This window comes from Oncorhynchus tshawytscha, linkage group LG25 (assembly GCF_018296145.1).
Source record: "Oncorhynchus tshawytscha isolate Ot180627B linkage group LG25, Otsh_v2.0, whole genome shotgun sequence".
Lineage (NCBI taxonomy): Eukaryota > Metazoa > Chordata > Actinopteri > Salmoniformes > Salmonidae > Oncorhynchus > Oncorhynchus tshawytscha.
The window spans coordinates 27,147,918-27,166,730 of NC_056453.1; the positions used below are offsets into that span (position 1 = coordinate 27,147,918).

Consider the following 18,813-nt stretch of genomic DNA (forward strand, 5'->3'; position numbering starts at 1 on the left):
GAAAAGATCATTACTTTTTCTATAAAAATGTCACTCGTATTATTTAATGTGTGTTAAAAGTCTGCATCCATTTTAAGATAAGATTGTTTAAGATCATGTTGGAGCTTTAATGTGTTCTATAATAATCAGCTGGTGATATAAAATGCCTATTCCTATTGCAATTTATTATCCAAATGATTACAAACACAAGATTTAAAAAACAACAACAACGTTCTGTTAAAGATGGGAATACTTAATATTTTGTTAGAGCCAAACAATTGTTCATCTTGGTTCAGAGAAATATTGTATACATTCCATATGCAAACACATGTTTAAGTTTCACATGCTTGAGCAACAACTTGCTGGTGCTTAGATTGACATAAGTATTGAACCAATGGTGTAAGCAGGAATTGTAAAAACTTGGGTAAGAATGAAATTAGCAACTGTATTTCAGACTACATTAAGGTGTGCCAAGGAGAGAGGACGGTGGCCATCTATGTGGCACTGATGTGGCAAAGACACTGGGAAACTTACAGTAAATGTTTCAATATTACTTCTCCATCTTTGAAAAATCAATGTAAGCAACACACTTTCCCGCACCCTGCCTGGCCAGCGTTGAGCTGACAGTGACAGCAGCACGCATGCGCAGTATATCAACTGTTTCGGTGTCGGTGCTGAAGTTGGGCGGATGGAAGAAAAACACCGCCGATGGAGATTATACGGCAGGATGTATCTTTACTGTGCGATCTAACAAGCATCAACATAAAACACATATAAAGTAACCACTATAGACGACTGACAACCAGAATTAAAAGGGTAAGATGATGGATATTCTTATGTTAAATGTCCCACGAGCTAGCACTAGCCATGCTAGTCTCAGTAGCTAGCTGCCGCCTCTTCGCAGCACAGAACATGAGAACGTCTGATGGTGGCTAGCTAGCTATACAGAAAGTGGGTGTTATTCGTAGTTTTGTTGATGCGACAATAAGGCACTATCGTATCTTTGTAGTGGTTTTGCACTATCATTTGGTGTTTTGCCATGCGGAATCAGGTTGTCTTTGCAGCTGACGTTACCTGCAATGATTTAGCTAGCTAGCTAGTTCAGATTCTTCGAATCACAGCTGCAAGACAGTGAGAGACCATGCAAAACACCCAAGGATGAGCAGCAGGCAACGACCGCTATGTTGCGAATGCTTTAGGAAGTTATGACAAGCATGCATATGCTTTAACATGTATTTTAGTCTAAAATGTACGATTGTGCTACAGTTCATTAGCTAACTATTATTTCTTCATGCATTTAATTAGGCAGCGAGTCAGTTTGTGTTAATAACGAACTAGGGGTTGTCACAAGTTACCATAGCCACAAAGTCCACATTTGCTACTGGTTTATCGTAAAAATTCATGGAAACAAATATTTTATTTTTGTCTTAATATAAGGTTAGAAGTGTGGTTAAGGTTAAAGGGATACTTCGGGATTTTGGCAATGATGCCTTTGTCTACTTCCCCAGAGTCAGATGTCTGTGTCCAGTATGAAGAATGTTAAGAGGTCGTTATGCTAGCAGATAGCCATAGACTTCATCATGCGCTGATTCTTGTTAGCAATTGCGCTAGTACTAGTTAGCAGCTTCATTCAAACCGCATGCAGAGACATAAATGGTATCCACAAGTTAATCTGACTAGGGAGGTAGATAAGTGCATCATTGGTAAGGGTTGAATCTGTAGTTACAGGAGGCGAAATTTCGTTCCATAGGAAGTGGGGGCAATTTCACAAGTGTGTGTGATTGCAGCCGTAGTTCGGGGCGTTCCTGCATCTGCAGGAACAGCCCATTGGTGCACGTCATGCTTGTGTTACACTTGATATTATGGATTTGTCTCTGCGATTCAAATGTGGTCAAAAGGGAAATATAAATATTTTCTGTGCTTTTCATGGTCGAAGGACATTGTCTACCAGTGTCCTAGCTAGCTACCTACCTGTGTCGCCCCTGCCTTGTGTGTACCGGAGTCCAAGCTAGCTAACTGCCCTCACAGTCGTTAACAGAACTGCGGGAAAAAAGTGCCGGACAGGCGGTGGGCGAAGTACACTCTCTACCGGTGTGCTAGCTAGCTACCTATCCTGCCTCCCACCTGCTGTGTACTGGAGTCCTCCTAGCTAGCTAGCAAACAAGTTAGCACAGTGTCCTACGCTCCCACCTACCAAACACTTGCCCTTGCCATCGTTAACAGAACTGCGGAAAGCAGTGCTTGACAGGCAAAGGACACTGTCTACCGTTGGTCTAGCTAGCTAGCTAACTACCTATCCCGCCTGCTCTGTACTGGAGTCCTCCTAGCTAGCTAGCAAACAAGTTAGCACACAGTGTCCTACGCTCCCACCTTCCAAACACTTGCCGTCGTTCACAGAACTGTGGGAAAACAGTGCCTGACAGGTGGGGGCTAAGTACTCTTGTCTACTGGTGGCCTAGCTAGCTACCGTTGTCGCCCCCTACTCCAGGCTGTATCACATCCGGCCGTGATTGGGAGTCCCATAGGGCGGCGCACAATTGGCCCAGCGTGTCCGGGTTTGTCTGGGGTAGGTCATCGATGTATAAAATAATTTGTTCTTCACTTACTTGCCTAGTTCAATAAATAAAATAAACATTTAGTCTCATCTGATAATTTAGTTAAAAGACTCAGGTAAAAAAAAATGAAATGAAATTTAGCAATATATATCACATTACATCTTACTAATACATTTTAAGTAATTATGGCAAAAATATTTTTGGCTGCTAAAAAATCTGAGTGGCTGGTAGATTTTTTTCATCTACAGTGGCTACAGCACATCTACAGCACAGTGGCTGATGGACCAAAAAGTGCATTTTAGGCCCTGCTCTGAGCCTTTACCAAAATACAAAACATGGCGGACAATTTCTCTTGCCTCGGATCTGAACTTCAATGACAGTTAACATAAAACAAAAATACGAATTTGACATTCCCGCGCCCCAATGACATTGGCGCAGAGGAGGGCTGGCTTGCTAGCTAGCTGCAGTCATTTTCAGCCATTTTCTTATAAAACAGCTCAGCAGGCGAAATGCAAATTCGCAATGCTAGCTAGCTAATGTTAGCTAGACTCGGGAGCTCTTGGGGCCATAAACAGACTTCAGGAGCCAGTGGGTTAGATATGATTCCACCATGGGCAACAACAACTGGCTACTAGTTTTCAGCCAAATATGTTCAACTCATAGCTAGTTTATCCAGTAACCATTTAGAAGAATAGCTACAGACTGAAATGTAGCTGGCATGCTGGCTTACACCGGCCATGCAGTAGCCAAATAGCTAGCTAATCATAGATGCCAAAAGACACATATCTTGTCTTGGGAGCTCATGGGCACACAGGCTACATTAGCCAACTGGTTAGACATGATTACACCACGGGCAACAATAACTGGCGACTAGTTTGTTTTCAGGTAAATATTTTCAACTCTTCCAACTTAGTTTATCCAAAGACCACCGCATTTAGGAGGATAGCTAATTACTGAAATGTAGCTAGCTAGATTTTTACATTTACATTTTTTGTAATTTACTAGACTTCCAAGAGCAATTAGGGTTAAGTTCCTTGCTCATGGGAAAAGAGAGATTTTTCACTTAGTCTGCTTGGGGATTTGATCCAGGCAATAGCCACTAACTAATCGTGTACGCATAACCCAAATGTATCAAAGAATAGGTAAATTTGCTCATGTCAAGCGACACATACCAGACCATTTGTGGTAAGGTAAAAATAATTAGTGGGCTTGTTTTTCAGACAATGAAACTAAAATAGATTGGTAGCTAGCTGGTGAGGCTTTAATTTCTTTCCCAATTAATCTGGTGATCAAGCTGAAGCTGGATTTCCCAAGTCGTTCGGTCAGTGCTAACTGCTCATGCCGGGGCACGAGCTAGCTAAACACACGGCTCTGTAAAGCATCTTTGTGATGTCACACACTCAAGAGGGCTCACCCAATGGGTTATATGTCGAGACTCAAGAAATTGGAGAAGGGTGTAATTGCGGCCCACAATTCCTGCATCTGCAGGAACCCTTTATAATTCTATTGGTAAATTTTTAAGCTAAGACTCCAGTACACAGGCGGGAGGCAGGGACACTCCAGTACAATGGGTGGCAGTAATGCGCCATAATGTTGGGTGCCAATCTCCAATAAACCCCACAGAATAATATTTTGTCATTTTTAATTTAACCTTTATTTAACTAGGCAAGTCAGTTAAGAACAAGTTCTTATTTAAAATTACGGCCTACCCCGTCCCCGTAGGAGGCCTTTTTCCTTTTGGTAGGCCGTCCATTGTAAATAAGAATTTGTTTTTATCTGGCTTGCCTATAAATGAAAGGTTAAATATAAAATTAAAAACCCGGTCAAACCTTAACCTGGATGACACTGGGCCAATTGTGTGCCGCCCTATGGGACTCCCAATCATGGGCGGTTGTGATACAGCCTGGTATCGAACCACGGTCTGTAGTGGCGCCTCTAGCACTGAGATGAAGTGCCCAAAAACAGCTACCGCTTTAAGGATGTGAAGTTACCGTGGTAAAGAGGCTACTCAGTTCCTGTCATGTGTGTCTGTGTGTGTGAGATTTTGGATCTGAGTAATAGTAGACAGCATCTCTTCACTATCATTTGAAGCAGCAAACTCAAATGAACAACAGACCTTGTGAACAAAACAATGTAAATAGCCAAGAAACACGAGGACAGTCTCACTTTGTAGACTTTTGAGTAAATGTGACTAATTTCAGGAAAATAGGCATTTGTCGCACATCACTACTTTACAGAAGAGGCATTTGAACGTAAACAAGTATTTTATACCTATCGTTTTTGTGTTTATACTTTTTCATAACAACAATGACAAGTTTGATGTTGGACAACAATAGAATGTTCATGATGTCACTGCAACAGCTGTCTACAGACATGTCGATAGACATAGTATAAACCAGCCTTTAGTCTTGAAATCTGTTGTTTAGTACACTCCTGTACTCACTCACTAGAGATTGCACATGGCCTCACATGTGAAGAGATGGGTGGGGCTAAGGCTTAAGAGTGTGTGAGTGATGCTGAATGGGTGTAGATAAAGAATAGCTCTTACAGGAGAAGTTGATATGGCGAATCCCCTTAATAAGCCATTCTTATTGGGACAGGCAATGTAACATCCATAAAGTTTTTTTTAAAGATGCCCCTTACATAGGATTGTTTGATTTGACATTGCTGTTGATGTTATTTGTTTTGAGGCTGTTCTGCTCAGTGCTCCAGATCGTACAAGTTTGGAAAATGGACAATGAGAGGTTGTTGGCAAAGTCTAGAGATCTGTGATGATGAAAGATCTATAGATTTATGATGTTGTATGATACCATTGTAATCATTGACCATCAAAACATAGCCTAGATGTAGACATCACCTTTTCCGTTGATATCATGTTAATTTCAGCAGATGGTAAGGAAAATTCATTGTCCATTTATAGTGGAATAGAAAAATGGCCAGCAGAAGTTTTTGCGATGGCTCCATAACTGAAAATAATCCGAGCCCCAAACTTTGCAAGTATTCCAAGTTTCATGCTTTTATAAAAAAAGCTTTTCACACATTGCCTGGACTAGTAGGCCTAACTGCCAGCCTATCACTCATACGGTAATGTTAGCTCTAATTCAAACTGTGATTTTAACTTTTAGATTTTGCTAGTCGTTTGTTTTCAATAAAGAATTGCAGAGCACCCCAAAACCTCAGCTCTTGATCTACTCAGAATACATTGCTGAATCGGGATGGGGCAGAGGTAAGCATTGTGCTTCTTTGCCATATTTCCAGAGTCTGTCTGAACAAAGCGTTAGGGTTGTGTTGCGTGACCATTAACTCTGAGGTTATACAGAAAATGAAACTCCTACGTCCTCCCTGAAACGTATTCCCGGCCATGGGCCCCTGTGAATACAGTCTATTTGAAAGAAAATTGGTGACACCATGTTAGCCAAGAGCTAGAGGCCGTCCATGGGTTTCTCAAATTGGTATTTTGTAACTGCTCTCAAATATGACACAGGTGATATTTAGCTAATATCTGTTGATGGCATATAAGGCATTTCTTTGCTCTAGATTGCAGGAAATGCAATTACAGGTGTTTAAAAAAATGTAAAAGTCTGTCCCTCTGGGCTAATAACTGAGGGCCTAATTGGTGGAACTTTAAAACTGTTCTGTATGTAGCCTATGTGGCTATGCTTTAATTTAAGCATTAAATATACTTGTGGGTCATTCTATATTAATTCAATCACTTGTTGACCACACCCCTTGAGGAGTACCTGAGGAGGTAGTGTAGCACCAGCCAGTTGAATACCAGCTAATCAATTCATGTTACTTATGTCACCCCTAAAAACGCCCTACAGTCAGTCATACTTCATGTTGCATGGGCTTTGGTTGTGTGGCCACTTAGGGTACATTTAGGTGAGCCTCGGTTTCAAGGTGAAGCGTTCATCAATTCTTGGCTTAAAGGGATAGTTTGGGATTTTGGCAATGAGTCAGGTGAAATCGTGGATACCATTTTTATGCATCTGCTTCCAGTATGAAGGAAGTTAAAAAGTAGTTTCACGAGCCAATGCTAACTAGCGTTAGCGCAGTGACTGGAAGTTGCTGCACACAGAGACATAAAAATCCACAAGGTCATCTAACTCTGGGGAAGTAGATAAAGGGCCTCATTGTCAAAATCCCAAACTATCCCTTTAGGTGGATGTGTACAGGAATAGCCATTTGAACGTTAAGCCTGTAGGCTAGGCCTAATAGGCTATATTTTAATTTGGTAGTCAGTCAGGGCCATTCTTTGGGATGTGCTCTCCATTTTCCAGATTTTAATCAATGTTCATAGTAGCCTAACTAAAGACTTACTGTAAGTCACTTTGAATTATTATCATATTAGCATATTGACATTAGTAAATCATACCAGATGTGAAAGAAATGTCTGTCCATATTTCTAGATTGAGTTCTTAAGGGTGTGAGGGGTCACCCCTCTTTAAGTAATGAGCACACCTTCACCATTGGCTAAGCTAAATGGTTGAACTGGCTAACTAAGCGGACCCACTCAATTAGGCTAGCCACCACAACTTTAAAAAGTTGCTGTTACATCTCACTTATGGAAGATTCTCGTTGTTTAACACTGACTGACTAAGCTACCGTAAATCTTTCAATTATAATGGAAGAAGGAGACATTCAGCAATTTGATCATTGGTGACTGGTTTGAATGCGCAAACTTCGCAATAACAAATTGGAAGATGGAAGCTGTCGCTAGTCATAGACCACCACCAACTCGCTGTATAGAAAGCAATGATGTGAATCCTCTGTTGGGCCTGCGGAGAGTTCGTGGGGATGTGAATCCTCTGTTGGGACTGCGGAGAGTTCGTGGGGATGTGAATCCTCTGTTGGGACTGCGGAGAGGTCGTGGGGATGTGAATCCTCTGTTGGGACCTCGGAGAGTTCGTGGGGATGTGAATCCTCTGTTGGGACTGCGGAGAGGTCCTGGGGATGTGAATCCTCTGTTTGGACTGCGGAGAGGTCGTGGGGATGTGAATCCTCTGTTGGGACCTCGGAGAGTTCGTGGGGATGTGAATCCTCTGTTGGGACTGCAGAGAGGTCCTGGGGATGTGAATCCTCTGTTGGGACTGCGGAGAGTTCGGTGGAGATGTGAATCCTCTGTTGGGACTGTGGAGAGGTCCTGGGGATGTGAATCCTCTGTTTGGACTGCGGAGAGGTCCTGGGGATGGGAATCCTCTGTTGGGACTGTGGAGAGTTTGTGGGGATGTGAATCCTCTGTTAGGACTGCGGAGAGGTCCTGGGGATGTGAATCCTCTGTTAGGACTGCGGATGTGTAGCAGCTTGTTTCTGTATTGTAATTTTTAGCAGACCCTTTACTTCGGCTACCATTTAGGGTTTTATCTTCCTTTTTTAAAAGAAGTGGGGCAGTCCCACACTTCACGTAGGTCTATTTTTTGTTTATTGAATATTAAAGAAGTAGAGAGGAAGGCTAGAGGAGAGGGTTGCTAAAGTTAAGTTCCTCAGGGGGAAACATCACAGACAGTGTGTGAAGACGCCTCTTCAACTGCAGGAGGCTGAAGAAATTTGGCTTGTCACCTAAATCCCTGACAAACTTTTACAGATGCACAATCGAGAGCATCCTGTTGGGTTGTATCACAGCCTAGTGCGGCAACTGCATCGTCCTCAACCGCAAGTCTCTCCAGAGGGTGGTGCGGTCTGCACAACGCATCACCAGGGGCAAACTACCTGCCCTCCATGACACCTACAGCACCCGATGTCACAGGAATGACAAAAAGATCATCAAGGACATTAACCACCTGAGCCACAGCCTGTTCACACCGCTATCATCCAGAAGGTGAGGTCAGTACAGGGGCATCAAAGCTGGGACCGAGAGACTGAAAAACAGCTTCTCTCTCAAGGCCATCAGACTGCTAAACAGCAATCACTAACTCAGAGAGGCTGCTGCCTACTTTGAGACCCAATCAGTGGCCACTTTAATAAATGGATCACTAGTCACTTCATACAATGCACTCTAAATAATGCCACTTTAATCATGTTTACATTTCTTACATTACTCATATCACGTGTATATACTGTATTTTATACCATCTCTGCACCTTGCCTATGCCGCTCAGTCATCACTCATCCTACACTTACATGTACATACTCTCATTCACCCATTTTGATTTGTGTGTATTAGGTAGTTGTTGGGGAATTGTTAGATTGTTACTTGTTAGATATTACTGCACTGTCGGAACTAGAAGCACAAGCATTTCTCTACACTCGCATTAACATCTGCTAACCATGTATATGTGACAAATAAGATTTGATTTGATTTTAAACCCATGCTGCTGTGGTATAGGCTATGTAATCTGGAGGCAGCGGCCCAGACCACTAAACTTCCCTAGGCTACTAGGCACTGTTTCCTGACCAAGCTAATTTTGACTTGTGGGTATATGTAATGATGTCTTTATTGTGAACCTCCTGAGCCTCTGACACAGATCTCGGCTAGGCAGGGTACTGTACAGTGGCCCTCCCCAGGCCATGTTAGAAACCAGATGAGGAAGTGTCTCTGTTTGTAGTTGTCAAGGAGATGACAATCTAGACCTCTGCAGTCATGTGCTTGCAGTAGTTTTGCAGTCGTACATACTGTAGGCCCATGCTATAGCTAGCCTAAAGGCCTAAAACTGTAGAACACAAACTCACATGTGATATACTGTCCATAAGTCACTTTTGAACACTGTTGGGATATGTCCTACATCATGCACAGTGGTAAGAGACAGACTTAGATTTTTGGTGGACTTTACTATTTTGTTTTATATAATAGGCTGCTCCAAATCACCAAAAAGGAGGTGAAAAGTAAGGCTAATTTAGGGGTGTCAAACTACATTCCTGGAGGGCCGTGTGTCTGCTGGTTTTGTTGTTTCCTTTCAATTAGTTTCGAATTAAGACCTAAACAACCTGGTAAGGGAAGTTCCTAATTAATCAATGACCTTAATCAAGTACAGGGGAGGAGTGAAAACCCGTAGACACACGGTCCTCCAGGAATTTATTTTGACACCCCTGGCCTAATGCTTTAGTGGCACAAGATCAAAGGTTATTATAAACCCGCTGTCCGTCTGTACAATATTACAATGCACTGTATTTCTCTTTTGTGTTTTTCAGATGGTATATTGTTGCTCCCCTTGTGATCAACACTGCAAATGATCCACCCACTGAGTCCCTGAACTCTGCTGAGACCCAGGCAGAAACTGCTGTCCTCCTTATCCCTCACTTCCTGGCCCTCCGTCAGGGATGGTGAGAACGACAATACTACCCTGTAGACACACCCTAGTGCTTTACTTCTGAACCCACCCAAGTTCAAACAACCACTTACCTCAACGCCATGATTCACCTGCCTGGTCTGTCTGTGGAAGCAACTGACTAATTTTTATGGTAGGTTACTTAGGACAGATGTCCAATACCTTATAGTAGTGTATGTGACTGTTAAGTTTTATCCGTACATCATTGAAAGAAATTCAGTATGTTACGACCGTAAAACTTAAATTAATAGCCCAGGCGTTTTATTTGCTTATATCACTGAACACAACAGGCGCTTGCTTATTAGAGACGGCCTTCTACAGTGCATTCAGAAAGTATTGATACCCCTTGACTTATTCCACATTTCGTTGTGTTACAGCCTGAATTCAAAATGGATTAAATATAATTGTTTTCTTACCCACCTATACACAATACTCCATAATGACAAAGTGAAAACATGTTTTTAGAAATTGTAACAAATGTATTGAAATACAGAAATATGTCATTTACATAAGTATTCACACCCCTGAGTCAATACTTTGTAGAAGCAGCGATTACAGCTGTGGGTCTTTCTGGGTAAGTCTGAAAGAGGTTTCCATACCTGGATTGTGCAACATTTGCCCATTATCCTTTTAAAAATTCATCAAGCTCTGTCAAATCATTGCTTGACAACCATTTTCAGATTTTGCCATTGATTTTCAAGTAGAGTTCAGACAAATCTGTAACTCGGCAGCTACAGAACATTAACTGGTAGTCATTCAAAAATCATGTTAAACACTGTTATTGCACACAGTGAGTCCATGCAATTTATTATGCGACTTGTTAAGCACACATTTATTCCTGGACTTATTTAAACTTGCCATAACAAAGGAGTTGAATACTTACTTGACTCAAGACATTTCAGCGTTTCATTTTTAAAAATTAATTTGTAAGAATTTCGAAAAACATAATTCTACTTTGACATTATGGGGTGTTGGGTGTATGCCAGTGACAAAGAAATCTACATTTAATCCATTTTAAATTCAGGCTGTAACACAACAAAATGTGGAAAACGTCTAGGGCTGTGAATACTTTCTGAAGGCACTGTATTTGAGCCAGGTGTTTCCTTAATGCACACAGCGTTTGCTAATTTGCATAGTTCATTGTTTCTAATTTGCGTATTTCATTGTTTAATTCCAGCATTCACTTCCAGCATTTTAATACATTTCCTCATTTCCTGCACTCATGTGTTATCATTTACACACGGTGTCACCTTTCTTTTGTCTTAGTCTGTCTCTAAAAAAATATATAAGCAACTTTTCCTTGACAGAATAATTTTTCACCACTTTGACTAGAGGTCGATCGGTAGGTTTCTAGGGGTCTACTCCCCACCATTTCCACCATTAAAGCGCCCCTGGCCCAGCTGAGTAAGTGGCAATGAATTAAAGGATTATTCCACCAACTCCATGGGCCTTTTCTACAGTAATACATGTGAACCTCGTAAACAATTAATTTAGACCATGAGTTTATTTGAAACGTGTGTTAATTTGCTGAAATGTGTACCGTTGCCAGGCTATTTATATGGACAGGTGGCAATTTCAGACGAGGCGTTTAATACCTTTTTTGCACTATTGGTTAGAGCCTGTAAGTAAGCATTTCACTGTAAGGTCTACACCTGACGTATTCGGTGCACGTGACAAATAAACTTTGATTGATTTAAGTTTTACAGTATTTTAATTCTCTGAATTCTCTTCAGCTGTACGCATCAGACAGACATAGACTAATTTATTCTGACAGTCACAGCATAAATGTAGTAATCTAATTTAAGGCTTTTTTTTGTCATGCACTACCAGTCTTGGTACTACCAGTCTTGGTAGTGCATGACATCTCTCTGGGTGGAGACTGGAGAGTGGCAGGCGGAGGAGGATCCTCTTGTGCAGTGGGCCGTAACCCTTGCTCTGCATCACTGGCTGCTGCTTTAGAACGGCTAGGACCATGCGCTGTTAGTATTGAATAAATTAGCCTTACATTTAAAGAGAGTCATATTTGCCATTGAACAAAATTATGTGTGCCACAGCAAGATCAAAGGACAGTACATTTCCCAAATGGCTAATAGAATAAAATGTCTCCTCACTGCAGTTCGACAATAGAATTAAAATTAGATATTAATCCTAGCCAAAATGATGGAGATGCAGAATGAAAATTAGGTTCTTTGGCTAAGCCTATATTTGTCTTTCCACATGGAGGGAACCTTTATTTGCATTTCTTTTCAGTGGCTTGGATGTGTCCCCAACTAGAACAAAGGTGTTTGTCACTGTATTTTGCATCAATGTGCATGTTTTCCACCGGTGGAAGGTGAATAACCGATGGCTGCTCAAGCGGCCAACTCAGGATTTGCATGTTTGGTTTATTGGTCCATATATGATCCTTATCATGGATGTCAAAGTGAAGGCCACAGAGAGAGACATTCTCACTGTTCATTGTTAGTGTCCATAAATACGGAGCAAAAGTTGAATGATGACTTTGCAGGTAAGACGATCCTTTATTTAATAGTTTTGGGATTCAAGAGCAAAGTTTAAAAGTAGTGAAATGAAGTAGAATCACAGGAGAGATCAAATGAGAGCAGAGAAGACATTTATTTTTTAAGGTTAGCCAACATGTACCATCTACAGTACTTGCGGGCCGTGTTCCACACCAGGATTGTGCAGAATGGTATTTATTAACCTGTCATAATTATTATAATTATATTAATAATGGTCTGTTCTTTGGGATTGATTGAAACAAGCATTATTGTACCATTCATGACCAGGATGTTAATAATCGTGGTGATAGTAACCATTCTCTGAAATAATTACCAGAAAGAATCCAATGTTAGTACATATTTTAAAAATTGCGCCTCTTATTTCCTAGGGATGTTCCCAGTAGGCAATTTTTTTGTTTTTTGGGGGGTAGATAGATTGTAGCTCCCATCAATGTAATTGTCCTCATTTCCAATTCCCCATATAATTATTTGGTAAAATAAAAAATATATACTGTTCCAGTCAAAAGTTTGGACACCTACTCATTCAAGGGTTTTTCTTTATCTTTACTATTTTCTACATTGTAGAATAATGGTGAACACATCAAAACGATGAAATGACGCAATCATATAGTAACCAACCAAATGTTAAACAAATCAAAGTAGCCACCCTTTGCCTTGATGACAGCTTTGCACACTCTTGGCATTCTCTCAACCAGCTTCACCTGGATTGCTTTTCCTCACTCTCAAGTCCAACTCATCCCAAACCATCTCAATTGGGTTGAGGTCAGGTGATTGAGGAGGCCAGGTCATCTGATGCAGCACTTCATCACTCTCCTTCTTGATCAAATAGCCCTTACACAGCCTGGAGGTGTGTTTTGGGTCATTGTCCTTTTGAAAAACAAATGATAGTCCCACTAAGCGCAAACCAGGTGGTATGGCGTATCTCTGCAGAATGCTGTGGTTGCCATGCTGGTTAAGTGTGCCTTAAATTCTAAATAAATCACTGACAGTGTCACCAGCAAAGCACCATCACAGCCCCTCCATGCTTCACGGTGGGCACCACACATGCGGAGATCATCCGTTCACCTACTCTGCGTCTCACAAAGACACGGCGGTTGGAACCCAAAATCTCAAATTCGGACTCATCAGACCAAAGGTCAGATTTCCACCGGTTTAATGTCCATTGCTTGTGTTTTTTGGCCCAAGCAAGTCTCTTCTTGTTATTGGTGTCCTTTAGTAGTGGTTTCTATGCAGCAGTTCAAGCATGAAGGCCTGATTGACACAGTCTCCTCCTCTGTTCAGTTGATGTTGAGATGTCTGTTACTTGAACTCAGTGAAGCATTTATTTGGGCTGCAATTTATGAGTCTGGTAACTCTAATGAACTTATCCTCTGCAGCAAAGGTAACTCTGGGTCTTCCTTTCCTGTGTCGGTTCTCATGAGAGCCAGTTTCATCATAGCACTTAATGGTTTTTGCGACTGCACTTGAAGAAACTTTAAAAGTTCTTGAAATTTTCCGCATTGACTGACCTTCATGCTTTAAAGTAATGATGGATTGCTGTTTTCTTTTGCTTATTTGATATTTTCTTGCCAAAGTATGGACTTGGTATTATACCAAATAGGGCTATCTTCTATATACCACCCCTACCTTGTCACTACACAACTGATTGGCTCAAACACGTTAAGAAGGAAATACATTTCACAAATACATTTTTAACAAGGCACACCTGTTAATTGAAATGCATTCCAGGTGACTACCTCATGAAGCTGGTTGAGAGAATGCAAAGCTGTCATCAAGGCAACGGATGGCTACTTTAAAGAATCTCAAATATAAAATAAATTTAGCTTTGTTTAACACTTTTTTTTTGGTTACTACATTTTTATATTTATTTGACCTTTTATTTAACTAGGCAAGTCAGTTAAGAACAAAATCTTATTTTTAATGATGGCCTAGTAACAGTGGGCTAACTGCCTTGTTCAGGGGCAGAACGACAGATTTTTACCTTGTCAGCTCGGGATTTGATCTTGCAACCTTTCGGTTACTAGTCAAACGCTCTAACCACTAAGCTACCTGCCGCCCCGATGATTCCATATGTGTTATTTCATAGTTTTGATATCTTCACTATTATTCTACAATGTAGAAAATAGTAAAAAATAAAGAAAAACCCTTTAATGAGTGTCCAAACGTTTGACTGCTACTGTACATACATATGCATACGTGTATTATATATACACTACTGTTCAAAAGTTTGAGGTCACTTAGAAATTTCCTAGCTTTTGAAAGAAAAGCATATTTTTTTGTCCATTAAAATAACCTCAAATTGGTCAGAAATACAGTGTAGACTTTGTTAATGTTGTAAATGACTATTATCTGTAAACGGCTGATTTTTATTTTTAATGGAATATTTACAGAGGCCCATTTATCAGCAACCATCACTCCTTTGTTCCAATGGCACATTGTGTTAGCTAATCCAGTTTGTTTTAAAAGGCTAATTGATCATTAGAAAACCCTTTTGCAATTATGTCAGCACAGCTGAAAACTGTTGTTCTGATTAAAGAAGCAATAAAACTGGCCTACTTTGGACTAGTTGAGTATCTGAAGCATCAGCATTTGTGGGTTTGATTACAGGCTCAAAATGGCCAGAAACAAGAAACTTTCTTCTGAAACTCATCAGTCTATTCTTGTTCTGAGAAATAGCCAAGAATGTGAAGATCTGGTTCAATGCTGGGTACTACTCCCTTCACAGAACAGCGCAAACTGTCTCTAACCAGAATAGAAAGAGGAGTGGGAGGCCCTCGGTGTACAACTGAGCAAGATGACAAGTACATTAGAGTGTCTAGTTTGAGAAACAGATGCCTCACAAGTCCTCAACTGGCAGCTTCATTAAATAGTACCCGCAAAACACCAGTCTCGACGTCAACAGTGAAGAGGTGACTCCAGGATGCTGGCCTTGGCAGAGTTGCAAAGAAAAAGCCATATCTCAGACTGGCCAATAAAAATAAAAGATTAAGATGGGCAAAAGAACACAGACACTGGACAGAGGAACTCTGCCTAGAAGGCCAGCATCCCAGCATCTGTACAGTTTCCTTTGTTAAAATGGACTCTCTTGACCTAAATTGCTTTTGTTTTAGAGATTAGTCCTGAATTGCATGACCTCTAAAGGCACATTTAAAGTTTTCCCGTACGGTAAGGGGATCTGCTGTACCTATGTTATGTCAGAAAAAGTCAGTTATAAATTATTCTGTCCAAGTTAAAAACAAGTTATCGTCCAAAAGGCTTTGATTAAATTTCCAATATCCTCGCCCCCACGTGGAAATGCTGTAAGAGTAATGTATATGCCAATTATCTGATTGTCCGACCGCATTCTGTCCCCTATCAACACTTTTTAAACTTTTGGTGCCAGAGAGAATGACATAAGAAAGTAGTCAAGTCGACTAGCTTGATTGAGCCTCCACCATGTGTATCTTACTAGGTCGGGATATTTAAGCCTTCATATGTCCACTGGTTCCAATATATCCATGACATTCGGGATTTCCTTAAGTGGATGAAGGTGATATCCTTTACGGTCCATAGAGGTATTTAAAACTGTATTATAATCTCCCACCATAATAATAGTCTTGTATTGCTTGTAGGGTTGATCAATTATTATATATATTTTCAAAGAAGCGTGGATCATCATTATTTGAACCGTATAGGTTAATGAGACAAATCTGTTTATGGTCCAATAACATATTTAAAATCTACCTTGTTTGGACAATTTGCACATTCTGATCAAAATGACTTAATTAATATCCTCACCCCTTTTTGAGTTTCTTTGCACATAGGAGAAATATATTCCCCCCCAGTCCTTTTCCCACATAACTTCATCTAAAATTGTTGATTGAGTTCCCTGTAAACAATAGATATTGTATTCCTTCTCTTTTAGCTGGGTAAATGCTGATCGTCTTTTCTCATTATCTGCTAAGCCATTACAATTATAACTGGCTATCATATTTTTATTGATTGATTGAATTGGCTTGATTGTACTGGAGTGTTCATTCACTCAAGAAAGATTTGCCCATATGTCAGTGTCCACTGCCTAAAGTAGGTTAATGCCTTTGTATCCTACTTTTGTTGGGTTTCACAATGGTGGAATTGCACACAGCTATTGCACTGCAACCTTTAGGCTAGCTTATGTCCACTTGTTTACTCCCCTTCACACATGTAGGCCTAGTAGGCTATAGACAGGCCCTTGGTTTGTGCTCCTTGTCATTGGGGACAAATATAATGTGTTTCTTTGCTCGGTCACATGCCTTTGCACCTGGATGTAGTTACAATGATATACAGTTGAAGTAGGAAGTTTACATAGGTTGGAGTCATTAACTTGTTTTTCAACCACTACACAAATTTCTTGTTGACAAAGTATAGTTTTGGCAAGTCAGTTAGGACATCTACTCTGTGCATGACAAGTAATTTTTCCAACAATTGTTTACAGACTGATTATTTCACTTATAATTCACTGTATCACAATTCCAGTAGGTCAGAAGTTTATGTATGCTAAGTTGACTGTGCCTTTAAACAGCTTGGAAAATTCCAGAAACTTATGTCATGGCTTTAGAAGCTTCTGATTGACTCAAATTATGTCAATTAGCCTATCGGAGGTGTACCTGTTGATGTATTTCAAGCCTTACCGTCAAACTCAGTGCCTCTTTGCTTGACATGGGAAAATCAAAAGAAATCAGCCAAGACCTCAGAAAAAGAATTGTAGACCTCCACAAGTCTGGTTCATCCTTGGGAGCAATTTCCAAACACCTGAAGGTACCACGTTCATCTGTGCAAACAATAGTACGCAATTATAAACACCATGGGACCACGCAGCGGTCATACTGCTCAGGAAGGAGACGCGTTCTGTCTCCTAGAGATGAACGTACTTTGGTGCGAAAAGTGCAAATCAATCCCAGAATAGCAGCAAAGGGCCTTGTAAAGATGCTGGAGGAAACGGTTATAAAAGTATCTATAACCACAGTTAAACAAGTCCTATATCGACATAACCTGAAAGGCCACTCAGCAAGGAAGAAGCCACTGCTCCTAAACCGCCATAAAAAAAGCCAGACTATGGTTTGCAACTGCACATGGGGACAAAGATCGTGCTTTTTGGAGAAATGTCCTCTGGTCTGATTAAACAAAAGTAGAATTGTTTGGCCATAATGACCATTGTTATGTTTGGAGGAAAAAGGGGGAGGTTTGCAAGCCGAAGGACACCATCCCAACCGTGAAGCACGGGGGTGGCAGCATCATGTTGTGGGGGTGCTTTGCTGCAGGAGGGACTTGTGCACTTCACAAAATAGATGGCATCATGACGTAGGAAAATGATGTGGATATATTGAAGCAACATCTCAAGACATCAGTCAGGAAGTTAAAGCTTGGTCACAAATGGGTCTTCCAAATGGACAATGACCCCAAGCATACTTCCAAAGTTGTGGCAAAATGGCTTAAGGACAACAAAGTCAAGGTATTGTAGTGGCCATCACAAAACCCTGACCTCAGTCCTATAGAAAATTTGTGGTCAGAAATTAAAAAGTGTGTGCGAGCAAGGAGGCCTACAAACCTGACTCAGTTACACCAGCTCTGTCAGGAGGAATTGGCCAAAATTCAACCAACTTATTGTGGGAAGCTTGTGGAAGGCTACCCAAAACGTTTGACCCAAGTTAAACAATTTAAAGGCAGTGCTACCAAATACTAATTGAGTGTATGTAAGCTTCTGACTCATTGGGAATGTGATGAAAGAAATAAAATCTGAAATAAATCCTTATCTCTGCTATTATTCTGACATTTTCACATTCTTACAATAAAGTGGTGATCCTAAGACGGAATTTTTACAAGGATTAGATGTCAGGAATTGTGTAAAAATTGAGTTTAAATGTATTTGGCTATGTAAACTTCCGACTTCAACTGTACATATCTGTTTTTTGAGGGGTAAATTGTTATGCTGTTTGTAATGTATGTTTTTTATTTTGGTATCTATTTAGGCACTCACAGCAGACCCATAATGTAGCACAGACTGAGCATCTTCTGCTCATGTGTAAAGACAGTGTTTACTGTGTGTGTACGGTCTGTGTGTACAGTCTGTGTGTACGGTTTGTGTGTGTACCAATTTCTTGCTCACACAGCAGAGCAGATTTGTCAAGGTGCCAAGCAAGGCCAGCTCCAGGAGGGAATCCTGTCTCATTCTTTCACCACCTCTTTCTATCATTCTATCTATTTTTCTCTCTCCATCCTCATCCTCTATCTTTCTCTCTTTCACTTTGGGCTTGTGCAGCTGAAAATGTTCTACGTTGGCCTCTGAGTTTGAATATCAATATTGTTGAATTTAATTTATTTTGGGTAACAGACATATACAACAAAATGTACAATGTGGACCCAGAGGATATCACTTGAAAGTATTAATTAAATGTCTTGTTTCCAAAGTGGTCCTTGGTTGTTGACATGGTTTGACTGTGCTTGCCACACACACAATACCTTGTTTTTACATTTTAT

General features: G+C 40.6%; 1 protein-coding gene across 2 annotated transcripts in view; it reads left to right on the plus strand.

Annotated features, from left to right (window-relative positions):
- Nucleotides 1-640: 640 nt before the first annotated feature.
- The window catches only part of rgs17 (regulator of G protein signaling 17), a 37,818-nt gene continuing 19,645 nt past the window's right edge, over nt 641-18,813 (plus strand). The window contains exons 1-2 of one of the 2 annotated variants that reach the window (XM_024388155.2): nt 641-795; nt 9,663-9,932. In XM_024388155.2, the coding sequence (XP_024243923.1) occupies nt 9,930-9,932 (3 nt within the window). In that variant the 5' untranslated portion in view covers nt 641-795; nt 9,663-9,929. Of the gene's footprint in view, nt 796-9,662; nt 9,933-12,261; nt 12,306-18,813 lie in introns of those variants that run through there. The other variant, XM_042306190.1, reaches the window with a different exon arrangement.